At 54.1% G+C, this 23,550-nt stretch overlaps 9 protein-coding genes across 9 annotated transcripts; 5 read left to right on the top strand and 4 right to left on the bottom strand.

Moving 5' to 3' along the window:
* Window positions 1–253: 253 nt before the first annotated feature.
* N7510_000925 (SMP domain-containing protein) lies at window positions 254–3,256 on the top strand (the record flags this gene model as incomplete). Its single annotated transcript, XM_056972854.1, has 1 exon — window positions 254–3,256. One exon carries the CDS (start codon window positions 254–256, stop codon window positions 3,254–3,256), a length of 3,003 nt encoding a protein of 1,000 aa, XP_056837971.1.
* Window positions 3,257–3,675: 419 nt separating this feature from the next.
* Window positions 3,676–7,488, top strand: N7510_000924 (putative cytoskeleton assembly control protein Sla2; the record flags this gene model as incomplete). The annotated part of the gene is made up of 11 exons (XM_056972853.1): window positions 3,676–3,683; window positions 3,752–3,798; window positions 3,901–3,918; window positions 4,016–4,091; window positions 4,168–4,325; window positions 4,382–4,462; window positions 4,512–4,569; window positions 4,622–5,846; window positions 5,904–6,053; window positions 6,115–7,329; window positions 7,402–7,488. 11 exons carry the CDS (start codon window positions 3,676–3,678, stop codon window positions 7,486–7,488), a joined length of 3,123 nt encoding a protein of 1,040 aa, XP_056837970.1.
* A 2,007-nt stretch (window positions 7,489–9,495) lies between these two features.
* On the bottom strand, window positions 9,496–10,651 carry N7510_000923 (Mating type protein; the record flags this gene model as incomplete). The annotated part of the gene is made up of 2 exons (XM_056972852.1): window positions 9,496–10,154; window positions 10,210–10,651. 2 exons carry the CDS (start codon window positions 10,649–10,651, stop codon window positions 9,496–9,498), a joined length of 1,101 nt encoding a protein of 366 aa, XP_056837969.1.
* A 1,333-nt stretch (window positions 10,652–11,984) lies between these two features.
* N7510_000922 (DNA-(apurinic or apyrimidinic site) lyase APN2) lies at window positions 11,985–14,194 on the bottom strand (the record flags this gene model as incomplete). The annotated part of the gene is made up of 6 exons (XM_056972851.1): window positions 11,985–12,929; window positions 12,981–13,765; window positions 13,819–13,951; window positions 14,005–14,050; window positions 14,104–14,116; window positions 14,167–14,194. 6 exons carry the CDS (start codon window positions 14,192–14,194, stop codon window positions 11,985–11,987), a joined length of 1,950 nt encoding a protein of 649 aa, XP_056837968.1.
* Window positions 14,195–14,420: 226 nt separating this feature from the next.
* On the top strand, window positions 14,421–15,177 carry N7510_000921 (cytochrome c oxidase subunit VIa; the record flags this gene model as incomplete). Its single annotated transcript, XM_056972850.1, has 4 exons — window positions 14,421–14,605; window positions 14,777–14,936; window positions 14,996–15,003; window positions 15,132–15,177. The coding sequence occupies 4 exons, from the start codon at window positions 14,421–14,423 to the stop codon at window positions 15,175–15,177; spliced, it is 399 nt and encodes a 132-aa protein (XP_056837967.1).
* Window positions 15,178–15,577: 400 nt separating this feature from the next.
* On the bottom strand, window positions 15,578–18,129 carry N7510_000920 (putative anaphase-promoting complex subunit Apc5; the record flags this gene model as incomplete). Its single annotated transcript, XM_056972849.1, has 6 exons — window positions 15,578–16,301; window positions 16,351–16,487; window positions 16,539–16,645; window positions 16,695–17,233; window positions 17,283–17,376; window positions 17,424–18,129. 6 exons carry the CDS (start codon window positions 18,127–18,129, stop codon window positions 15,578–15,580), a joined length of 2,307 nt encoding a protein of 768 aa, XP_056837966.1.
* A 168-nt stretch (window positions 18,130–18,297) lies between these two features.
* On the top strand, window positions 18,298–19,319 carry N7510_000919 (phosphoribosylaminoimidazolesuccinocarboxamide synthase; the record flags this gene model as incomplete). Its single annotated transcript, XM_056972848.1, has 3 exons — window positions 18,298–18,447; window positions 18,512–18,887; window positions 18,943–19,319. The coding sequence occupies 3 exons, from the start codon at window positions 18,298–18,300 to the stop codon at window positions 19,317–19,319; spliced, it is 903 nt and encodes a 300-aa protein (XP_056837965.1).
* Window positions 19,320–19,433: 114 nt separating this feature from the next.
* On the bottom strand, window positions 19,434–20,595 carry N7510_000918 (CIA30 family protein; the record flags this gene model as incomplete). The annotated part of the gene is made up of 3 exons (XM_056972847.1): window positions 19,434–20,155; window positions 20,211–20,447; window positions 20,511–20,595. 3 exons carry the CDS (start codon window positions 20,593–20,595, stop codon window positions 19,434–19,436), a joined length of 1,044 nt encoding a protein of 347 aa, XP_056837964.1.
* Window positions 20,596–21,408: 813 nt separating this feature from the next.
* Window positions 21,409–23,510, top strand: N7510_000917 (uncharacterized protein; the record flags this gene model as incomplete). The annotated part of the gene is made up of 7 exons (XM_056972846.1): window positions 21,409–21,539; window positions 21,589–21,721; window positions 21,782–21,872; window positions 21,924–22,009; window positions 22,059–22,108; window positions 22,165–23,163; window positions 23,225–23,510. The coding sequence occupies 7 exons, from the start codon at window positions 21,409–21,411 to the stop codon at window positions 23,508–23,510; spliced, it is 1,776 nt and encodes a 591-aa protein (XP_056837963.1).
* Between the last annotated feature and the right edge of the window lie 40 nt (window positions 23,511–23,550).

The following is a 23,550-nucleotide window of genomic DNA, read 5'->3' as shown; positions in this document are numbered from 1 at the left end:
CCGAATACCCATACCGCACCCCTGTCCGCTTATCTGTGTCATCGATCTGCAGCTCCGCCTCTTCCTGCCGTCTCTCGCTACAAGCTACATCCCATCATTCATCGCTCGTTCGTGTCTGTGTTCTGTCCTGCGGAGCCGGTCTCTTTGTTAGTTTCTGCCTTTACTCTGAGAAGTTCGTTCTATACCACTCTCTCCAACTCGACCTCCAAATGATGGAGCTTTCGGCTGTCCCGCTCTGATCGACTGGTTCCCGATGGGTTCGCTCGGCAGCTTCCTGATCGTCTACGTGCTCGGCGGAATCACCTTCCTCCCACTCGTGCTGGCATTACTCTTTCTCCATGCCATCCTAACCCTCCCGCCTGCTCCTCGCCGCACCCCGCAACAATGCAATTCCGCCGCTGCCGCCCAATCCCTGCTCAGCCGACCCACCGACGACGAGTATAGCCTCAAGTCCGGAACGGACCAGCTGGCCGACCACTTCCACCGCACGCACGTATCCGATGTAGCCGCGGGATATTTTGCCGTCTGTCGCGAGTATGTCCCCGGCGGCGTGAATGGGAAGCCTCCTGAGCGGACCACCCCGGCGGGTGAGGTCGTGGCCGCCGAGAGTCCCAGCGTTTATCAGACCATGTACCGGAGCTTGTTTGATCGAAAGCAGGCGCCGAGTATCGAGCCAACCAAGTCGAATGGGAAGAGCACGAAGCGCGCGCGTAATGTGTTTTATATTGTGTTGAGACATGGCCATCTCATGCTCTATGACGATGCGAACCAGGTCGAGGTGCGATACGTCATTTCGCTCGCTCATCACGACGTGAGCATCTACAGTGGTGGCGAGGAGGATATCCCCGAGGGTGAACTGTGGCTGAAGAGAAATGCCATCTGTCTGTCGCGGCGACTGGATTCGCTGGGCGATCTGGGTGGTCCCACGCCGCCGTTCTATTTATTCTCTGAGAATCTGTCGGAGAAGGAGGATTTCTATCATGCCATGCTGCATAACCAGTCACGCATATGGGACTCGGCGGATCGCCCGCCTAAGTATCAGGAGTTTGACGTGAAGCATATCGTCACCCTGGTGCAGCGCCTGCATTCGTCGGAAGAGCAGTTGCAGACGCGCTGGATTAATGCGATTCTGGGCCGTTTGTTTCTGGCGCTGTATCGGACGCCGGAATGGGAGGAGTTCATTCGGGGCAAGATCACGAAGAAAATCTCGCGCGTGAATAAGCCCAATTTCATCAGTCGCATTGGCTTGCAGAAGATTGACCTCGGTGAAGGCGCGCCTTTAATCACCAATCCGCGACTCAAGGATTTGACCGTTGACGGCAACTGCTGTGTCGAGGCTGATATGCAATACACGGGGAACTTCCGGGTTGAGATCCAGGCCACAGTGCGAATTGATCTGGGTCAACGGTTCAAGGCACGGGAGGTGGATATTGTGTTGGCTGTCGTGCTGAAGAAGCTGGAAGGCCACCTCTTGGTGCGGGCCAAACCTCCGCCCAGCAACCGATTCTGGATGTCCTTTGAGACCATGCCCCGCATGGAGATGGACATCCAGCCGATTGTCAGCTCCAAGCAGATCACGTACGGCCTTATTCTGCGCACGATTGAGAGCAAGATCCGCGAGGTCGTGGCTGAGAGTATCGTCCTGCCGTTCTGGGATGATGTCCCCTTCCTGGATACCCTTGGCCAAGCTTTCCGCGGTGGCGTCTGGCAGCGCGATGTCCCTGAGCCAGGCATTCCCCCGGAAATTCCGGATGAGTCTGAAAGCGCGGTGCCGGGGACTCCCAAGAGTGTTCAAGCAGACGGAGGAGGAGCGGAGGTGCTCAAGGCCAAAGACGAGAAGACGATGAGCATGCCCGTTCTTTCAGATCCCAGCACGACCAAACTCAAGTCACGCAAAGGGCTCAAATCGCCCAAGTCGCCCATCTCGGAACGGTCCACTCATTCGCCTTCCGCTTCTTCTACCGGGATCGAGCGGTCGGATATCATGCAGTTGCCTCGAGCCATTCGAACTTCGCAGACCCTCTCCCTCGCGGCTGACCCGGTGGTGACGGCGGATAACGCCAAGGTCGACCCGGTGGTCTCAGAGAACAAGGGCGAGGATAAGACCAACGCGACCAGCTCCATGATCGAAATTCGAAACCGGCCCCCGCCTGCATCGCCGGCTCACACCCCGAGCAGCTCGCCGCCAACGACTGGACCTATGATGCCGGAATATGCATCGAATAGCGGCGAGTCGTCCATCGCCGAATCGATCGACAGCGTCAGCTTTTTCAATGACAACGCCATTGAACGTCCTTCTCCTGCCCGACTCGAGAGCAACTCTTTTTCCAGCTTGAGAAGCTCCCGCGGAAGTTCATCCACATCGATTGCAAGCGATAAACCCAAACGGCGAAGCACGATCGAGACAATCACCAGATCGATCACGTCCGCCAACTCATCAGACGACAAGCCCATGACCATTGGAGCCGCTACAGCGGCCGCAAAGAAATGGGGCTGGAACGTCTTCGGCAAAGGCGATCACAATGATCATTCATCCGAGCAGCGTCACGCAGGAACCCCCGACCAACCGATCGGACGCGGCCACCCCCATCCAGCGCCCGGAGCGCCCCTCCCACGCCCCGAGAAATACTCTCTGAAAAAAACGCAGGTGTCTCTCCCGAAACGCAAGCCCGTTCCCCCGCCGTTCTTGCCCGAACGTCCCGGCACTGCAGGTGAGCAGCGTCGCCCCGTGCCGCCTCCGCCGCTGCCGCGCAGGAAACCGGCGCCGCCTGCCGTGCGCACGGATGGTGGTAGTGCGGATGAGTTACTTGTGGTCGAGGCGCCGCGGGACTCGGAGCCGAATAGCCCGGCGCTGGGTGAGTTGGAGGAGGATGGACGCTTGCCAGAGCAGGGCCAGGCACAGGAGCAAAGTGTTGTTTCTGAAATATCGGCGCCGGTTGAGCAGACTACAGCCGACGACGCGACTGCTGATTCCGTGGAGAGTGAACCACCAGTCCCAGTTGAGAAGATGGCTGTTTCCTCGTTTGAGGAGAGCGATACACCCGCCCCGGCTGATCTGACTACTACCACCATTACTGTTGATGATGATGAAGATGAAGATGGATGGGAGGAGGAAGCCGGACAGGAGATTCCATCTCTGGGCTCTGTGGATCAGACGTCCTCCTCGATGGAGAATAGCGGGGTTGAAGAAGCATTGCCGCCGACCGAACATGCAGCGCCGGCGCAGTCTCTGGAGACGGAGCTCACTCTTGTGTGATTATGAAAGTCAGGCGTTTGGGATTTATGTATGGTTGGTTCTTGATATCCGCTTAGCGCGTATAATCTATTGAATCACTTTTTCTTCTCTATTATTCTAATCTCAATAAATATCTGCCTGTTCCATGACGCGTCGGGCAGCAAGGAGTAACCGTAGAAGTATACACTTCAGTACTGGGTGATGCCAAGACCCGTGCAGGCGCCAACTTTCCGTTCCGTGGGCCAACGTCATATAACGCTCCAGGTCCACGTGTGTCTCCTTCTTCTTCATCCTACACTTCTTCCCTTGCGGTGACCAGCGCAAACAATTCTTTGCGCTGTCTGGGTCTGGGTTGATTTCTTCCGGCGATTACCTCGTTGACTACCATTGCCCCTGAACATCTCCCATCTCGCCCCCCGACTGAGAACCCCACGTCCAAGATGAGTCGGTACGCTGAACCCGATCGCCCGGTGATACGTTACCTGCGCGATAGCTAGCTAATTGACGACACAACAGGACGGAGGCCGATCTGGCGATCAATATTCGCAAGGCTACGAGTATCGGTGAGTGGTGGTGCCAACGCCCCGGGGGTGTCCTGTCGACTTCCATGAAGCGACTCACCGCTAGGAGGAAGGTTCTGAACTAACAATTCTTTCACTCGACAGAGGAAACTGCTCCGAAACGTATGTGCTGATTCCCGCGTCGAATCCTCTCGCTCGCGCCGCTCTTATCCTTATCCCTTCCTGTCGAGACCGCCGACTAACGCGCCCGGGTCACTAGGGAAACATGTGCGGAGCTGTATCGTTTATACCTGGGACCACAAGTCGTCGGCTGCCTTCTGGGCGGGCATGAAAGTGTACGTTGATAATTGATTGATTGTGGTGCCGTGATTGGGAGAAGTGGTTGACCGGGGCTGACATCGGCCGCTACAGACAGCCTGTCCTTGCCGATGAGGTTCAGACGTTCAAGGCTCTCATCACGATACACAAGGTTCTGCAGGAGGGCCATCCCATTGTTGTCCGCGAGGCACAGCAACATGCCAATTGGATTGATAGCTTGATGCGAGGCGTTGGAGGAGAAGGCATGCGAGGTATGCGAGGACAATTTTATTGCTGGGGAGGCATAGCGGACGTTGACCATTGCTAGGATATGGCCCTCTCATTCGGGAGTATGTCTTCTACCTGGAGTCGAAGTTAACCTTCCATCGCAACCACCCGGAGTTCAACGGTATGTCAAAGAAGGGCGTTTGAAGGACACTCTTGATTAACAGTTGTAGGTCTGTTCGAGTACGAGGAATACATCAGCTTGAAGTCTATCAATGATCCAAATGAAGGGTTTGTGCGGAAACACTCGACCAGAGGAAACTGGGCGCTGACTGCTCGGTAGATACGAGACCATCACAGATCTGATGACTCTCCAAGACCAGATCGATGCTTTCCAGAAGCTGATCTTCTCGCACTTCCAGTCGGGCACGAACAATGAGTGCCGGATCTCGGCGCTAGTCCCTCTTGTTCAAGAGAGCTATGGCATCTACAAGTTCATCACGAGCATGTTGAGAGCAATGCACACAACCACCGGAGACGACGGGGCTCTCGAGCCACTCCGTGGCCGTTATGATGCCCAGCACCACCGTCTTGTTCGCTTCTACTACGAGTGTTCCAATCTGCGCTATCTGACCAGTCTCATTACCATCCCGAAACTCCCACAGGACCCGCCGGGCTTGTTAGGCGAGGACGACGATCGCGGCCCGGCTCTGCCCAAACGGCCTGCTAAAGAAGTTGAGCCCGAGCCTACTCCGCCACCAAAGGAACCAGAGCCGATCAGCGACTTCTGGACTACCGAAGCTCGCCGTCAACAGGAGGAGTATGAGACCGAACAGGCCCGTCTGCAGCAGCAGTGGGAGGATCAGCAGCGACAACAGATGCTAGCTCAACAGCAGGCCCAGCACGATTTCGAGGAGCAGCAGCGCCAACAGGCCGAGCAGCAACGGCTGGCTCAAGAACAGCTGCTGCGCGACCAGTACTCGACTCAGACACAGGGCCGACTAGCCGAGCTGGAGCGGGAGAACCTGAACGCGCGTGCCCAGTATGAGCGCGACCAGCTGATGCTGCAGCAGTACGACCGTCGCGTCAAGGACCTTGAGGAACAGATGAACCAGATCCAAACCAACCTCAACCAGCAGAATGCCTCCAAGGACGAGCAGATCCACTCCCTGCAGGAGCAGGTGAACACCTGGCGGGCCAAGTACGAGGCCCTGGCCAAGCTCTACTCGCAGCTCCGACAGGAGCACCTAGATCTCCTGCAGACCACCAAGAGCCTCAAGCTGAAGGCTGCCTCGGCACAGGAGGCGATCGAGCGCCGTGAGAAGCTGGAGCGCGAGCTAAAGACCAAGAACTTGGAGTTGGCTGATATGATCCGCGAGCGAGATCGTGCTATGCATGACCGTGATCGTCTGACTGGTTCCAACAAGGACGAGCTGGAGAAGGTCAAGCGGGAGCTCCGCATAGCGATCGAGCGCGCGGAGAATGCCGAGCGGCAAAAGGGCACGGAGATCTCGTCTATGCTGTCCAAGTATAATCGCGAGATGGCCGATTTGGAGGAGGCTCTTCGGGTGAGTTCCAAGGTTGTTGTCGCTGTGCTGTTTCTATGTGCTGACCTCCTGCTCTAGACCAAAACCCGAGCCCTCGAGGAATACTCCAGAGGCAATAACGAGCGGCAAGGTGACCATGATCTGGCACTCCGCGAGAAAGATGAGGAGATCGAGGTGTACAAGTCCGGTATGGAACAGGCTTTGATGGAGCTTGAGGAACTTAAGCTGGTAAGTGGCGTGTGTTTCTCGGTTGGTGTTATTGACGTACTAACCAGTTCTTGCCATGCAGCACCAAGGCGATGCCGACAATGCGCTGGACAGCCAGATCGACGACGTGCTGCACGGCACCGTCGCCAAGATCAACGATATCATTGATTCGGTGCTGCAGACCGGTGTCCAACGCGTGGACGACGCCTTGTATGAACTGGATTCGACCATGCAGGCCGGTAACCAGAACGCATCTCCGCCGTATGTGCTGTCGCAGATCGAGAAGGCGTCGGCGTCCGCTACGGAGTTCTCGACGGCCTTCAACAATTTCATTGCGGATGGCCCGAACAGCACGCATGCCGAGATCATTCGCACCGTCTCCATCTTCTCTGGATCCATTGCCGACGTGCTGAGCAACACCAAGGGTCTGACGCGCTTTGCAAACGACGACAAGAGCTCCGACACGCTGATAACCGCGGTGCGCAAGTCCGCCCAAGCCACGGTCCGCTTCTTCCGCGGGCTGCAGTCGTTCCGACTCGAGGGCCTGGAGCCGCTGCAAAAGACCGACGTCGTCATCAACAATAACCTGGAAGTGCAGCGAGATTTGCAGGCGTTGTCCAAGCTGGTGGACTCGTTCGCGCCCAAGGGCAGCAAGATCAGCACGACCGGCGACCTGGGCGACCTGGTTGACCAGGAGCTGACCAAGGCCGCGAATGCCATTGACGCCGCCGCGCAGCGTCTGGCCAAATTGCAGAGCAAGCCGCGCGAGGGCTACTCGACTTACGAACTGCGCATCAACGACGTGATCCTAGCCGCGGCTATTGCGGTGACCAACGCCATCGCAGAGCTGATCAAGGCCGCCACGGCATCCCAGCAGGAGATCGTGCGCGAGGGTCGCGGCAGTTCGTCCAAGACAGCCTTCTACAAGAAGAACAACCGCTGGACGGAGGGGTTGATTTCTGCTGCCAAAGCCGTGGCCGCATCCACCAATACATTGATCGAGACCGCCGACGGCGTGATCTCCGGCCGCAACTCGCCCGAGCAGCTCATCGTCGCGTCCAACGACGTTGCCGCCAGCACTGCCCAGCTGGTGGCTGCCAGCCGCGTCAAGGCAACCTTCATGAGCAAGTCGCAGGATCGCCTGGAGACGGCCAGCAAGGCTGTTGGCGCGGCGTGCCGCAAGCTTGTGCGCCAGGTGCAGGATATTATTGCAGAGAAGAACCGCGACGAGGGCGAGGCCGAGGATTACACGCAGCTCAGCTCGCATGAGTTCAAGGTCCGCGAGATGGAGCAGCAGGTATTTATTTCCCTTCCTTTCTATCTACGGGTTGCGCAGTATCAATTGACTGATGTTTTACTTCCCTTCTAGGTCGAGATCCTCCAGCTCGAGAACAACCTCGCCCGCGCGCGCACTCGCCTGGGCGAGATGCGCAAGATCTCCTACCAGGAAGACTAAATACGCCTGGTGATTGCATTTGCCCCTGGCTGTTTTTTTTTTTCGCATCTTGCTTGTGTGTTTGTTCCATCTCACCACTGGAGAAGACGGTAGTGGTCATGTATATCTCGAAGATGAAATTATTCCGATTGTTTCATTTGCTCTCCCATAAGCCTAGTCCTTTTTTGTTCAGCATCCGTCCACCCAACACACCCCCTGTCTCATCTGCCCCCTGAAGTCGGTCCCTTGTCGTTTCAGCAATTAGTCGAGTCGCGTTCAATACCAACGCCTTCAATTTCAATTCCAATTTCAATTTCAATTTCAATTTCAGTTTCAGTTTTAGTTTCAATTTCAGTTTCAATTTCAATTTCAGTTTCAATTTCAATTTCAGTTTCAATTTCAATTTCAGTTTCAATTTCAGTTTCAATTTCAGTTTCAATTTCCACTTCAATTTCCAAGCCAATCCGTCCGTTCGGAGTTCCCCCTCGTATTAATTTACTCTTGTCTCGCCCTTTTTTCTTTGATGCATCTCATCATCGTCGTCATCCATCCGCCACCCTGATCAGTTAATGGATCCCCCACCTGTCAGCACCGCTCTAGTCCTAGTTAACCAAGATATCTGGCGGGTAGTTAACTAGTTAGTTAGCTATACTGGTCAGTACAGACAGTAAGCACAGAACAAAGTTCCCTAGACGGCCCCACCGATTCCCCTCAATCCATGGACCCGGCCATTTCTTGGCGCAGCAGCGAACAAAGAATATCCCAACGTCACCTCGTCACCTTCGGCAGCCTTGCAGGACATCAAAGAAAGTCGTTGACGCTGCAACGCCAATTTGGTGATAGTGGCTGGCATGTGGAGGCGGGCGCAGAGTTAATTTCAAATTGCTGGGTTTTTTGCTTTTTTCTTTCTTTCTTTGTTTGAGCTGGCTGGGCGGGGGGGTGCATGATTGATTGGACGGGTGTTAGTTTACTGGGACTCGATGGGAAGAAGGACTGAACGGGACCTGGATTTGGGGAGTGCAGGGTCGTTCTGGAGAGTATACTGCACATTACAAGGAGATGGTTTACAGCTTGGAAAGGAAGCATATTTGGGCGTTTTTTTGTAGTGTTTTTGTAAGTAACATGAAACCTAAACTGGGCATCGGGGAATAAGCAAAAAAAGACATGGGAAGTCTGCAGGAAAACCCCAGTAGGGAAAAAACCCGCACAACGATCCTCCACCAACACAACACCCGTGGATAACTTCTCAACCCAAAAAACAAAAGCAGATTGACAATTTGGAACAACCATGCAACATAACACGCCAGAACCATGACGCCAAGACACCGTGAGCCGAGACACCACAAAATGAGGCATAAGGCGCGAGACAACAGACGCCAGAACACCAGAAAACTTCTGAATGCTTGTGATAAGACAGGAGGTTGAAGTTAACATGGGAAAGATGAGGGACAACATGAGAAGGCGCCGACGAACCAGGCACTGAGACACCAGAAAACTCCTGAAGGCTTGTGACAAGACAGGAGGTTGAAAGATCTTTTTTTTTCGAGTGATCAGTTTCAACTTTTTTTTGGGATTTGCTTTCCGCCTCTCCCCCGAGGAGAGGACGCAAAAGCAGACATGTTTCGGAGTTTTCTGGTATGCCTCAAAGAAAAAAGAAGAAAATAAAACAGAAGATCAAGAAAATAAGAAAGATAAAGCAAAGAAAATGGAGAGAACATGCCATCGCTGAAAATTCAAATCGTGAAAGACGTAGATAAAGATCGAAAAAGGAAACGTAAGGAAGATACCGAAAAGATTGCAAACGCCTGTCGGGCCACGGCCTCATCCAACCCCCGAGGGGATCAGATCATCCGACTCGCCAAACTAGCATCAAAGCAACTATTTGGGGCAAAACAAAAGAGCTGGTAAAATCAAAATCAAGTGTGAAATGGTGTTGTACATGTGTCAATCGAAAATCATTTCATTCATCCCCAGCCGTAACAGATTAGATAGTGTGGTGATGTCTCAGTCCAGACCAAAGGAGTTCGTTCAAACAACATTCGCATTCGAAAACTCCTCGTTCAGGAACTCTGGGAAATCGAAGTCAAACTCCATATTGAAGTTCGAGTCGAGAAAGTCTGGGTCGAAGTTGGGTTGAATGTCGGTGTCGATCACAGGGTGGATATATGGGTAAATCTCTTCAACATCCCACTCGTCCATGACAACCCGAGAAAAGTTGATCGGCTCATTGATGACCACGGTTCCATTGTGGATCGTAACCTGGGTGTGGTTCAAAGCCAGGGCAGATTGAACAGCCGTCGGAGCCGTGCGCTCCTTAGGCACACAGTAGTCCACGCTCTCGCAGAACTCGATAACGTCCTCAATGTTGATAGGAGGCGCCGCCACAAGCTCTTCCTTGACGCGCGAAGGACCAGTCTTCATCAAATCGTACCCCTCAGCAGACTTGACGATTTTCCATCCGCTCATCTGGAGATACTCCGCGGGCTCCGGGACTCCAATCAAAGGCGCAGTGAGTTCAATGAAATCAGGAAGCGATGGAGTGTCCACCTCGTAGTCATCGCGAATAGTGGTGTAAGCTTTTGCAAGGATTGCCCACTTCGGCTTCAAGGTCTCCTTGGCCCACAGGTTGCTGATGGCGGAGGACTTGAACTTCTGGGGCATGCCAGGGAACAGAGCGGCATAGTAGCCTATCAGCATGTTAATTTTGATGTGATGAGAAAAGGACATTGGAGGAATACTTACTTCGGAACACCATGAACGAGTTTAAAGGACGCAGACGCCGGGTGGTCCTAGCCTCGCGAGCTGGGGCAGGAACCGGGGCATGTGCCGAGGCAAGAGCAGGCTGCACTTGCTCGTCATACTCAGCGTCATCTTCAGCGTCAAGTTCAGCCTCAAATTCAGCCTCATGATCGTAATTTTGAAGCTGGGCCATGTACTCTTGCGGGCGGCGAGGGGGCATGAGACTGAAAATCCCGTTGGCATACATGTAGTACGGGCCAGGCGAGGTGGGAAGAGGATGCTCGAAAAGCTCTGGTGGGAGAGACTCGATCACAGTAGCAGCATAGTCCTCCATAGAAGTTGCGCTCACATTCCATCCTGAGAGGATTATCTGAGCGTCAGTGGCATGGAGGCTCGACAAGTAGTCAAAGAACTGCAACTGCGTGGGCGATTCAGCGGCCACCATCTTGATGAAGGCTTCTTGAATACACAAGAGTGTTAATACAGGCCGTAAGACAGCTCCCCGGGACGATTTCAAACGTGAAAATGACCAGGCACCGAGGGCACAAGACTCGAGCGGGATGCAGAACAGCTGAAGCAGGTGCAGTGGAGCAGAGAAGTGTTGAAGAGTGAGACAGGTGGAATTGAAGGGTGGGATGGGAAGAGGGACGAAGAGGATTGGGAAGGAAAGGAAGAAAGGTAGAAAAAAAGAGAAGAGAGAAGAGAAGATCAACAAAGAGAGCGGATGGTGGAGGGAACGGGGGTTAGGTGCTTTCTTTGTTAGAGGCCCGCCAGCCAAACACCGTGTCTCGGGGCCGCGCCTGCCTATGCTGTCGACGAGTTTCTTTGTTTGCCTGGCGACGGTCCTGGCAATGGGGGCTGGGGATGCCACTCGAGGTACCTTTTGAACATCTACTGGAGACGCTGGATGGTCCTTCCACACTTGTTATCTGGAGGGGGGTTTTTATGACATGCTAGCCCTAACATTGTGACTCTCATCCATCCCAGGAAGACCACCTTGGACAGTTGTATATAATGGTATATAGTGGTTCACCCGACCCCACTGCATCTATCTGCTATATCAAACACACAGACACACATACTGATAAAGTAAACGTGGTGTCACTGCATACACGTGGTAGGGCGGAGATCCCGAGCATGCAGGGTTCCCGTTCAGCCCTACGACGTGACATGGCATGGCATACATTAATTTAATGATCTACCCGCAAAACTATAAGAACGTAGTATACAATAAAAACAAAATTGTTTTGCGTAGATAACTATCTGCAACGAAGCTCATGTGCTGGGTCCTGGGGTACCGGGGTGCCTCGGCGACATCCGTAGATGGGATATATGGGGTGCCATTCGAGGGGAACACTCCGTGTTCGCAAGGTACTTCCCTCGTAGTACTTACGCTTGCCTAGCAACGACCTTGGCAACCAGTGAACGAACACCAGTGCCTTCCATTTCGGGAGGTACGGGGCACACGCTTGAGGAAGTAAACAGGGCAAACACCGGTTGCTGGACACAACACACAGTGTATAGGTGTGCTGATACGGGTGAGGGGATATTCGGGGCATGGTTATATATTCGTTTCATGTAAAGTCTACCCATATAGATATATACCTTCTCCAGTCGAGACTCAGGCGTGGAGTCTTCTTTCCATGTCCCGGCTCCAAGGACAGACACACTACAGCACATCCGCACACGACAGAGAGATAGAAAAGTCCATTGCAACAGAAATAATCGAAACACCCATCGCAGAAACACCAGCCCACAAACCCCAAGATATTACCATCTCATTGCGCCTGCGCCGACGAGTTCCAATCGCTCGCCCAGATAAACGTCGGACAGCGCCACTGCGTGCCCTTCTCCTTATTCCCGCTGGGTCCGAGCGGCCGCGCACAAATCCAGAACGCCCGGCCGCAGTTGATGCCGGGCTTCTTGGTCTTCATGCTGATGCACGGCTCCTGGTGGCCCTCGCATCGGGGCAGGGGTTTGCGGGTGAAGAGCTTGCCCCAATCTTCCTTGCTGACGATCGGGTCGATTACCGTGTCGCTGTCTGGCTGTTTGCCCGGTGTAATTGGGGGTTCATCTTGCTCCGTAGGGTTGGTTGTGTGCGGTCGTGGCGGTGGCTGCTTGGATGCACTTAGAGCACTGGTCGTCAAGGGAGAGTCGAGTGACGCCTCGTTGGGTTGTACTGCAGCTGCGCCTGAGATCTTTGGAGGAGACTGGGAAGACTCGCCGCCTTCGACGCTCTTCGGCTTGAAGAAGCCCTTAAGTGTTTTTTGTCCTGCGGCAGAGGAAGAGAGTGTTGTTGCGGATCTGGAGCGTTTGGCGGATGGAATGGGGGCGGGTTGTGAGCGCTTGCGAGGAATAGATTTCGTAGTTGGGCTCTCTGCCACAAGGGGAGCGCTGTCTGTCTCGGAGGGTGTGGATAACGGTGCAGCATGGAGTTCTGTTTCGTTATGGGAAGGAACCTTTTGCAGGGTGGTTGTAGATCTCGCTAGAGTGCTCTCAGGCTTACGGGCGAACATATCTTTGATGCTCCTCCGTTTATCAACGTCAAACTCTGGGAGCAGACGGCCAGACGCCGGGAGCATGAACTTGGCCGAGTATTCTTGCTGACGTTCGCCGCCTTTGAAGACGCCTGGCGGGTTCATTAAGTCACGGATATGAACAGGCTCGCCATCATGAGACACGGTGTCCTTGAGAACGGCATAGACGGGACAGTGGTCAGATCCCTGCGTATCAATTAGTAAATGTGCAGGAGACAGGCAGGCGTCAAGACATACCATGAGGCCTTCCTGAATATTCGAATCCGCGAACCACTCCTGCATCCCCACGCTGCAAAGAACATAGTCAATTCGAGACCCGTAGTTCCCAGGCCGCGCATTGATTCTCTGTTCCCAGCAGGTATACATTCCCGCACGATCGGGGTGAAACTTTCTGCAGAGATCATGCAACACTGGCCGTTCTCTGCCTTGCTCTCGTTGGCCGATAACCTCCCCGTCAGACAGTAACTGGTTGAATAGACGCCGCGGTGGAGTAGATACAAAGTCTGCCTCAGACATCTGGTTCTTTCGAATGGCTTCCAGCGCATGCGCTGCGTCAATCGGCCCCCGGGATATATTGATGTCACCTGTCACGACCACCCGTTTCCCCTGCGCAACAAGATTCCGAATGCGAGCATCCAGGGCATTGAGAAAGCTAATGCGGAAGCAGTCGCGGCTTTCATCCCGGTTTGCTGGACAATACACTCCGATTAGAACAAAGGCCGGAAACTCGAGGATGACACAGCGCCCTTCCGAGTCGAGGGTGGCGGCATCAACCTCAGTATCGGCTGTGGGTTCTTCAATGTCCTGCTGCTCGTCTGGATCCGAGTCTTCGGACAGAATGATCGGTCGTGCGAGCTGCTCAGCAGTTGGATATCCTCCAATCTGCTGCTCGGCAGGAAGATCCCGGAACGACACCGAGGAGTTGGGCGGACAGAGCACGCCAGTGATACCCTCCTCGGCGCGAATGGGACTGCATGTCGCGTTGCGCGTGTATATAACTACACCCGAGTACCCTGGGCCCGCTGTTAAACCACAGACTTGTAGAAAGGAGTGGTAGTATGCAGGCGGCTCTCACCCTTCTTGACTCGGGGGAGACTGAAATAGCAGTCCCACCCCGGCACTAGGACCATGTCATCTTTGAGGTCTTTTCTCTGGATCTTGGTTTCTTGAAAGACGACCAGGTCTGCCTCTAGGATGTCGAACATGGACTGGACTCGCGATCAGTTGGAGAACGGTCAGAACAGAAGATGGAACGGCTCACCGCAAATGTACGCGTTCCTCGCCATGGCTCGTACGAGAATGGGTTCCTGGTCAATCACTCAGCACAGAGTACACTCTCATCTCCGGTTCATGTACACACCGGATCCCATTTACTGTAATCCAATGTCAGTGTCGATGCCAGATAGCTCCGATGCAAACGTACCGTTCCAGGTGGTGATGCGAAACCCCATGGCTACTGCTAGCGCGTTCAACGCAGCATATCCACCGTCTAGTTAAACATGTCACTGCTTCCTTTCCCCGTGATATATCCCATCTCCTCACGTGACCAATCGCATATGACATAATGACGCTGACATAATACGGACCAAGACGGGAGAGAAGCACACTGCAACCCGAACCACCTCAACCTCTCAATTCATTGAACTCACACCACTCCCCACTCCACCCACACCCACCATGTTCCCTCAGCGCCCCATCGCCCGCCTGTCCCAGCGTGCCGCGCAGCAGCTGCGCTCAGCTCCCGTTCGATCGACCGTGCAGCGCCGCTTCAACTCGTCCAATGTGCCTTCGTGGGCTGCCGACAATGCGTTCAACCGTGAGCGCGAGGCTGTGAAGCACCATGCTGCCCAGACCAGCGGTGCGTATTTCTCTACTGTGATACAATTGTGTTTCTGGGTTCGGGGTTTACTGACGAATTGGCTATGCAGGCTTGTGGCTTAAGCTGTCTATCTTGTGCGTCGATCTCTCTCTCTCTCTCTCTCCCTGGACTGAGCGGGGACTGGGCCTGGAATTGGAACTAATTGGGCCTACAGTGCTGTTATCCCCTGCCTGATTGGCGGTAGCATCAACGCTTACAACCTCTGGAATGAGCACTGGGAGCACTGGGAGCACATGCCCCCGCTTGAGGAGCGCACCGAGTACCCCTACCAGAACATCCGCGTCAAGAACTTCCCCTTCGGCGACGGTGACAAGGTGAGTCTTTCCTTCTCTCTTTCCCATTGACTATTCCTTACTAACCACTGTCTTTGCAGACCATCTTGTAAGTTTCAATTCCGCGCCACTCGGGACCGACATGTCCATCTCCGGCGTCCATCACATTGATTCACCCGGATCTCCCCACCTGACTGTCCCCATTCTGCTTTAACTACATACTGACAACGGTTACAGCTGGAACTCCGAGGTCAACTACCACAACAAGGACAAGACTGTCTAAGCACCTCCTTTCCGCGACAGAGCTCGACTCAGCGAGAGTCCCTGCATGTGTCCGGGAGTGGGTTTTTTGGATGCAAAGAATCATGTATATCTATCGCGCTGTTGTTCCTTGGAGTGGAGGAATCCTCTGAGGTTATAACTTGCAGTCGACACCTTTGAAAATTAGCTGACAATACTACTGCTATTTCCTTTGTTGCCATTGAGCCTTTTGCAACGTAGGCGTACCCTTACGGCTCCTTAACACCGCAAGGCAGTCAGCTGTAGCGATGCCATTTGAAAACTATACCATAGCGAGACAGACCTTTCCAGATCCACGACAGAAGGTACGACAAGAATTGATCATTGCATTCATCCTCGTCCGATATCTATGGCATTCATCATTTATGACCCCCCATCAACAATCACGCCCCAACACCCATCTGCTTTCGCAGATCCAGGTACTTGGACGCATAGTCATTCGCTAGCACAGGATCCCCAGTAAGATGCATAACCGTCGCCTTCTTGGCCATCATCTCCGTCTGGCCCTTGATATCCTCGATCTCCTCGTACTGATCATACGCGCAGTCGATATACCCAAGCGCGCGATTCACATATTCCTTTCTCGCAGGCGTGCCCCCCCTCCCCTGCAGTCTCCACAACTCCCCCGCCATCCCCATATTCGCATCCACGAGCAGCGAGTACGCGCGCGCAATGAGCGCGCAGTCCTCGCTCTCCAGGATCTGGGGCATGATGCTCTCAACCAGCTCGCTGGTTGCATCGAATTCCCGCAGGCTCAGGAGGACGGCGGAAAGCGTGCAGATGGCTTCCCACAGGTCGAAAAGAATCTTAGAGTGGTGGGCAATGCTGGCGGCTCGCATTGCGAGAGAGAAGCCGCGTTGCGGCTGGCCGGATTGCGAGAGGACACGCGCTTTCAGGCAGAGGATTTTCACCTGCGAGTGCACGTCGAAATTCTCAGGGTGCATGGATTGGGCGGCTTGTTCGATCATGCGCAAGGCGCGGCCGTAGTCGCCTTGTCGGATTGTAAATTCGATGGAGTAGAATGCGAGGAGGAGGCGCATGTCGAAGTCGAGGAGTTGGATGGCTTGTAATTGGGAGAGGATGTGTTCCACAGCGACTTTGTCGTCTCTGGAGAGGGTTAGATAGCGGATAAAAGGCATGGGCGAGCAATACTCACCGGCAAATCTGGCGTCGTAGCTGCAATAAGCCTGAGTAATATGTCCAGGCATTGTTATATTGGAAGGCCCGCAGTCTTTCTGGCTCGATTTTGTTCATGCGAGCAAATGCTTCCTTGTAGCTGCCCTTTTGTGCCAGCTGTTCTTCCGATCAGCATATGTAGCATCAGATGGAGAAGACTGGACTTACAATTTGGCAATTCCGAAAGGTGATCTTGATAAAGTCGTCATACGGATGATCTTCCTTGTAGCACTCGCGGAAGACCTCAGTGCCCAGCCAGGAGAGGTGAGTGGCCCCTGTCATATCGTCAGTTTTGGACCCAATCTCGCTCATGGGGAAACCGACCTAAGCGGGCATACAGGGCGCTTTGGAGCAACATGTACCCGCCCGTTGGATTTGTAAGACCCTTGGTGACGTTGATGTGGGAGGCGCGCGCAAAGGACTCGGCAATAGACGCAAGACTCTCTCCCTGCTGCATCTCCAACTTGGCCTCGCTCAACACCGTGGTACTCATGAGCGACCACATCTCCGTCTCCTTCGACTTGGCTTTGAGGAAGGCAAGACCCTCCTTCTCGTTACCCAGCATACCACTATTCTGGACTTCGCGCATCTGCTCCGGAAAGGCTTTGCCGAAATGGTACAGCCAACTCAGGCAAAAGTTCAGACAGTTCATATCGTGGGACTCGCGGGCAATCGCTACGGCCTCCTGTACAGCTGAGATCGCTTCGCTGAAACATTCAAAGTCCGCTTGGAGGATGGCGAGATTCAGGAGCGCAAATTGGTATGCACTGCGGTCAAAGTTGTTGTGCATGGTGTAGTCGAAGTATCGGTGGAGATTGTCAAAGGCGGACGTGTAGTCGCCAGCTTTCCAAGCGTCCAGATACCTGGATCACATCAGCGATTGTCATCTTTTGTCACAAGGCAGGCACTTACTCCATGTAGTAGGTCAGCACTGGTACAGAGGACTCCGAGGTTATGACACGCCTCAGTCGAGCTCGCATCTCGTCCGGGACTCTGCCTCCCATTTCTGAGGCTATCAGTTATATGATCCTGGTCTTGTATAGGATAACATACTTTGCAGTTCCCCGATTTGAAACTCCACCAACCGCTCCGCGTCCTTGGTGCTAATCATGCCCTCATCATCCTCGTCGTCTTCAATATTGCCATAAACCACCCGGGAGAGGTGGCTGTTCATAGCCACGCCAGCACCAAGCAGATTCGTATCCACCGGAGCTTGAGAATTGGACGGATTCCTCCTCGCCCACATATGATAGGTCGGCAGCCGGTATCTCACAAAAGCAGTCCACAGCTTCACTGCATCGCAAAACTGCAATCGCGTATACTCCAGATAGGCGCGGCGCACAAACGCGCCCAAAGGCGAGCTGCGCGAAAGACGCATGCGTTCCGTCTCAGGAGCAAGTCCATCATCCCTCTCCTGAAGCAATTGCTCCCGCGTCTTGGTCAGCAGCGCGGGAAGCGCATCGCAGAAGAAGGTCTCCAGCGCATCGCACGAATTGATCGACCAGATCTTCTTCAGAAACAGATCCCACAGCGTGCGGCCTGGCACGGAGGATTCATGGCCTGACAGGAACTCCTCGATCTCGGCGATGGTCGGGAGGTAGTGCTTTGTCCACTGCTTATCGGCTGCATCGAGCGGGAAGATGCCCGCGGTCAGGAACGAGAGGACATGGATGGCGGAGGTGTTGGGTACGTCGCCGTCGGTGTAGACTGTTATCAGGCACAGCAGAGAGACCCTCCACGGAGTGAGATAACGCGTCATGTTGACATTTTGTTTGTTGGAGTGTCGGAGTATCAATGAGTGTGTCAATAATGAGAGTGTCAAGGGCGCGTGGAGGCATAACCGATAGCTGCCTCAGGCATACACGCGGCGGGACTGGGAAAAAAGTTGGCCGATGACGATGATTCACTTTCAACTCTACACTTCATAATGGCAGACGCTCTCACCACCACCGACCTCCAAGGCGCCCTGCCTCTTGTTGCTAGGGGCAAGGTGCGCGACCTATACAAGGTCGACGACAAGACCCTGCTCTTCGTCGCAACAGATCGCATCTCCGCATACGATGTGATCATGGAGAATGTACGCACGCATTGATAACTAGCTCCCTATTCTTCCCACACATCCAATGCTAATTGAGCTTCAGGGCATCCCGAACAAGGGCGTTCTCCTCACCCTCTGCACCCGAACCTGGTTCCAGGTCCTGACGGAAGCAATTCCCTCGCTGCGCACACACTTCCTCACCCTCGACCTCCCGCCCCAGATCCCCGCGCCGCTCCGTCCCGTGCTGCAGAACCGGAGCATGCAGGTGCGCAAATTGCGCATTCTGCCCATTGAAGCCATTGTCCGTGGTTACATTACTGGTTCGGCGTGGAAGGAATACCAGAAGTCAGGCACCGTGCATGGCATCAAGGTTCCTGCTGGGTTGAAGGAGAGCGAGGCCTTTCCCGATGGCCCGATCTATACGCCGAGCACGAAGGCAGAGCTGGGGGAGCACGATGAGAATATCCATCCGGATCAGGGTATGTGTTTTACTGGATCATAATTTCGTGGAGATCGTCTAACATTTATAAACAGCGGCTGCGATTGTCGGAGAACAATACGCGTCGACCATTGCGTCGCTGGCAGTGACGCTGTACAAGGCCGCACACACCTACGCCCTCGAGCGCGGGGTGATCATCGCCGACACCAAGTTCGAGTTCGGCGTCGACGAAGAGACCAACGAGGTCGTGCTGGCCGACGAGGTCCTGACCCCGGACTCATCCCGGTTCTGGCCGAAAGACTCCTATGAGGTTGGGCGTGGACAGCAGAGCTTCGATAAGCAGTTCTTGCGCGACTGGCTGGTGCAGGAGGGATTGAAGGGGAAGGAGGGTGTGCGAATGACCGAGGAGATTGCACAGAAGACGGCAGACAAGTATAGGGAGGCGTGGGAGAAGATCACTGGGGGTAATTAGGGTTGTGAGGCTGTATATTCTTTTTCATGCTTTACGAGATAAACTAAATGACATGCCCAATGTTGTTACATTCTGAAAAGATAGATAATACACCTCAGCTCCAAGGAAATATCACTAATCCCACTCCGACTTTAGTCCCTTCAGTCCCTTCGCCTTTCCACCAGTCTCTTTTTGCTGCTCATGGGGCTCAGCAGACTTCTCGCCAGACCCCGTCCAGCCCGTCCGGACACCTTCATCCACGGGTAAAGCATGGGCGCCACAGATGCGGCGCTCCTCGTCCGCCTCCGCCTCGCTCATCCCATTCGTCGCCCAGATCTTGTGGATGCGCAGATCATACGGCCCCTCGATCCGGTCCGTCAACCCAATCCCAATACTCTTCACCCTCTGCCGCAGAAGGGAAGTCTGCGGCTCAACCACGTAGCCATGGTTTGTCCGCACAAACGAGTGGAAGGGCAGCAGAACAGTCTCCCAGCCCGTTGAGCCAGCGGTGGTCGCGCTGGACGATGAAGAAACCACAGTTGATTCGGGGGGCACGTCAGACAGAGCAGAGGGGATCCCGCGCGGGTATAACTCCTGATTCAGCTCGGGCGAGTCTGACGCTTGGGTGTAGGTAGCCTGTTGGCGCACAGGCGATGCGCCCTGCACGCGGTGATGCCGGGTGTAGAGTCTGTGTTGGTGGATGTCGGTCTGGATGACGGAGTCCGTTTGCACGTTCACGGTGTATCGCCGACCGTCGGACTTGATGCGCAAGGCGAGGTAGGTGTATGGGTCGACGTCCCAGAAGAGACGGCCGAAAAGCCAGAAGCCGCGGTCTTTGTTGCGGAAAGCGGCATATCCTGTGTGGCCCGCGCCGATCAGTATCTGTCAATGCATGCCATAAAAATCACATACCGGTCCGTTCGACTGTCCAGTTTGCGGGGAGTTTTGTGGAGATGGTGCCGTGGAAGCGCGCATGGGAAGGTGAGGTGGGTGAGGAGGGATCGGCCGGCTCGTAATCGAGACTGGCGGTGCTGAAGCCTCCTACGGCGCGATCGGCCATTGTCTTGCAGCCGCGTATGGTCTCTTCATCTTCAAAATCGAGCAGGACGTATGGCTTGGTCGGTATGTGGAGGGTCTCGGTGTTCCAAGCTGGACGGGGGAGAGTCTGTTAGCAGCAGGCGCAGGATGAGGAGATGGGAGAAAGGACGGTACCTATTCTCCCCAGACGACTCAGTTCTTCTGCGCTTCGTTTAAAGAAGCCCTGTCCGGCCGACAGGCACCGTGCTGTTGGAATCATGGTTGGGATGGTGATGGGAAAGGAAGGAAAGGAAGATAGATGTTCGGATTGAGTGGCGCGAGATAAGGCGATCAGATCAGATAAGCAAAATGTTTACTCAAGGTGCAAGTATAAAAGTGAAAATCTTATTGTGGCCTACATCTACGTACAAGAATTCTCATTCTCTCTGAATACATGATCCTATCTCTGATGACTGATTTCAGAGCCTTCATCTATCTTCTGCCTGAACACTCTACCAAGTGTGTTGCGTACATCCAACGTCATGTCGGCCACTGTCTGGATCGTGGTTGACTCACCTCCGCGTCCCTTTTAGGGAAAACAGGAACCATATCCGCTTCTACCTCCTGTACATGGAACCGAGGCCACTGCTCCAGCGAGTCTGGGCTGCGCCTCTCCCAGCCGTCGCCCAACGTGGTGCCCCGACCAGCACCCGCTGGACTCGACTTTCTTGGCCATGCTTTTAAACTCGTCTGGATCCTCGGGACTGTTATCAAGCACTACGCATTGAGCCAACGGCCCTTCAGCCGACAGGGCCATGGTTGACCGCGAGACTCCCACCCCTTGGGGCCTAGGAGCCCACCAAAAGGATTAGCTCTGGCAAGGCGGAGGCTACTAGTATCCCCGCGGATGATGTCCCCGTCACTATGCCCTTTTCTTGGGCTGGGGCTATATATGCCATATATGCCAGCTTGGCAGCTTCATCGTTTCTGCACACTGAATCCTCTCGCTTGTCTATATACTTGCTGTATACTTCATCCCCGTCGCTCTTTTTCTTGAATATTACTCACTTATATCTCGCTCGAGTGCTTAGAGATGTCCTCCCAGACAGTATTCCCCAGTTCTGAGCCCTGGTACTCCCGGCGGGGAGATCGGGTGAACGAGGAGCCCTCAGCGAAGAACGCCCAGGGCTTGTTCCCTCCTGATGCCTGCATTTTTGTTGGCAAGTGAGTCTTACTCCCCAGTTGTTGTGTCCCTACAGACTGACTTCAATAGCCTTTCAACCAAGTTGAGCGCTGAGGAACAGAGCGACTACTTGTCGCGCGCGTTCATGAAAATCGGCCCTTGCTATGTCAAGATCAAGCAAGACAGGAAGAAAGGGCTTCCTGGGGCCTTTGTGCAGTTTGAGGTAAATTCTTGTTTTCTGTCTCTCTAAGTTACCTAGCTACTGACTCGGCTCCTGGAACAGTATGTGGAACATGCCACGACGGCACTGCAATGGGATGAGTTGCTTAAACTCGATGGCCGCTGGCTACGGATTGAGAGGGCAAAAGGAAGGCGTTAGTATTACTGCATATTCAAGACTGTTGTACTGACATAAGATTTTCCAGGAACAGCATGTCTTGGATTCCGCTCCGGGGAGTCCATCTCTAACGCTGAGGTTGACCACGCACTAAATGGACGCGGCCCTGTGGAAGTCTACACTCTTGAACACTATCAGTCAGGACCTTACAACTGGTGCACAGTCTGCAGAGTTACATTCGCCTACGTTGATGATTGCAGAGACGCTATTAGGGTATGTCTCTTTGACCCAATCCCCCCAGGCCATATCAACTAACATAAAATGTATAGCATTTCCAAAAGGACGAAATATACTACATGGTTCTGCTCGACATCGACGGCAACCCAGGCGCGAAGCCTTCAAACAAAACTGCCCCGGATCAGAGGAAAAAGAACTGGGCCCCCCCCTTCCTTTCCTGCCGGTCTTTCTGGCAACAAACCACCCCGATTCAACAACAACCGACCCTACCGCAATGGGCCCAACAACCAAAGAGGAGGCTACAATGGCCCTCCGCCACCAACCTACAATGAAAACATGCCCCCGGGAGGCCCATACCCTCCTTGCGGTCTTTCTTATCCATCGCCACATCCTCAGATGTACTCCGGGATGCTGATGTATCCCCCCAACGGGCTTCCCCCGATGCATCCCCCAGTGTCCTACCCGGAAGCCTATCCTCAGATCAGTGCCTGTGGTCCCGCTTCTCCATACTATTACTACCCTTCACCAGGGCCCATGTACAAACCCGGTCCGCGAATCTCATCGTCACAGCCGGATATGAACAGCGGTGCTATGATTGTCAACAGCCAGCCTATGCCCAACAACATGCTGCCGCCTCCCTATTGTGAGCTCTTTGCTCCTGAGATGGGATATCCGCCATACACTCCTCCATATACGATGCCTGGGCTAGCGGATGGATACTACATACTTTCCATGGGCCCTGAGGCCTATGGCCCTAGCATGCAGTGCCCTCTTCCACCGTCCAGCAATAACGACACAAGCTCGGAGAAGACCAATGGAGGAGCTCCACCTGCAGCACCGGAGCAGGATACCGAGAAGGACAAGACCGATGAACCAGAGGCTGATATACACAATCTCCCACCAGAGAAAGCGCCTCACCTCATTAGAACGCACGACTTGAACTGGGACTCGGACGAAGAGGAAGAGGAAGAGGAAGAGAAAGAAGACCGACCCTCCCGGCGCGAAAAGCGGCCCAAGAAGTTTACCGTCCTCGACCCTGTCCTCGAAGAAACTGAAGTCCTCCCCTCCTCCTCCGGATCAGAAGCCTCCCAGTCCCCCTCATTCTCCTTCTCGCCCTCGCCCCCCCCAAAACGAATCCCGCAACCAATCCAGCGAGCCTACCTCCTCGCCAGACCCCACAAAATTCCATCTGCAGCACAAGGCCCTGGCGAGCAAGTACCGGCCTGCGAGCGGGATCACGGTTGAGGAGTACGTGCGCAACGAGGCGAAGACGAAGGCTGTCTGGGCGGAGCTGAGTGAGGAGCTTATCGCGCAGGTTATTGGGGAGTTGGAGGAGGAGAGGATCGATAAGAAGGCTGTGCAGTCGCTTATTACTGCTTCTGCGGGTACTTCGAGGAGTTGTTCGTTGACGAGGAGTGCTTCGTCCAAGTCGATATAGTTTCTTTTGTCTTTCTTTTCGGTTTGGTTTATTTAATGTT

The sequence above is a fragment of the Penicillium lagena genome, assembly GCF_028827675.1.
Source record: "Penicillium lagena strain IBT 129212 chromosome Unknown utg000001l_segment0_segment0, whole genome shotgun sequence".
NCBI classification, from domain to species: domain Eukaryota; kingdom Fungi; phylum Ascomycota; class Eurotiomycetes; order Eurotiales; family Aspergillaceae; genus Penicillium; species Penicillium lagena.
This window is presented reverse-complemented; position numbering and strand designations above follow the sequence as displayed.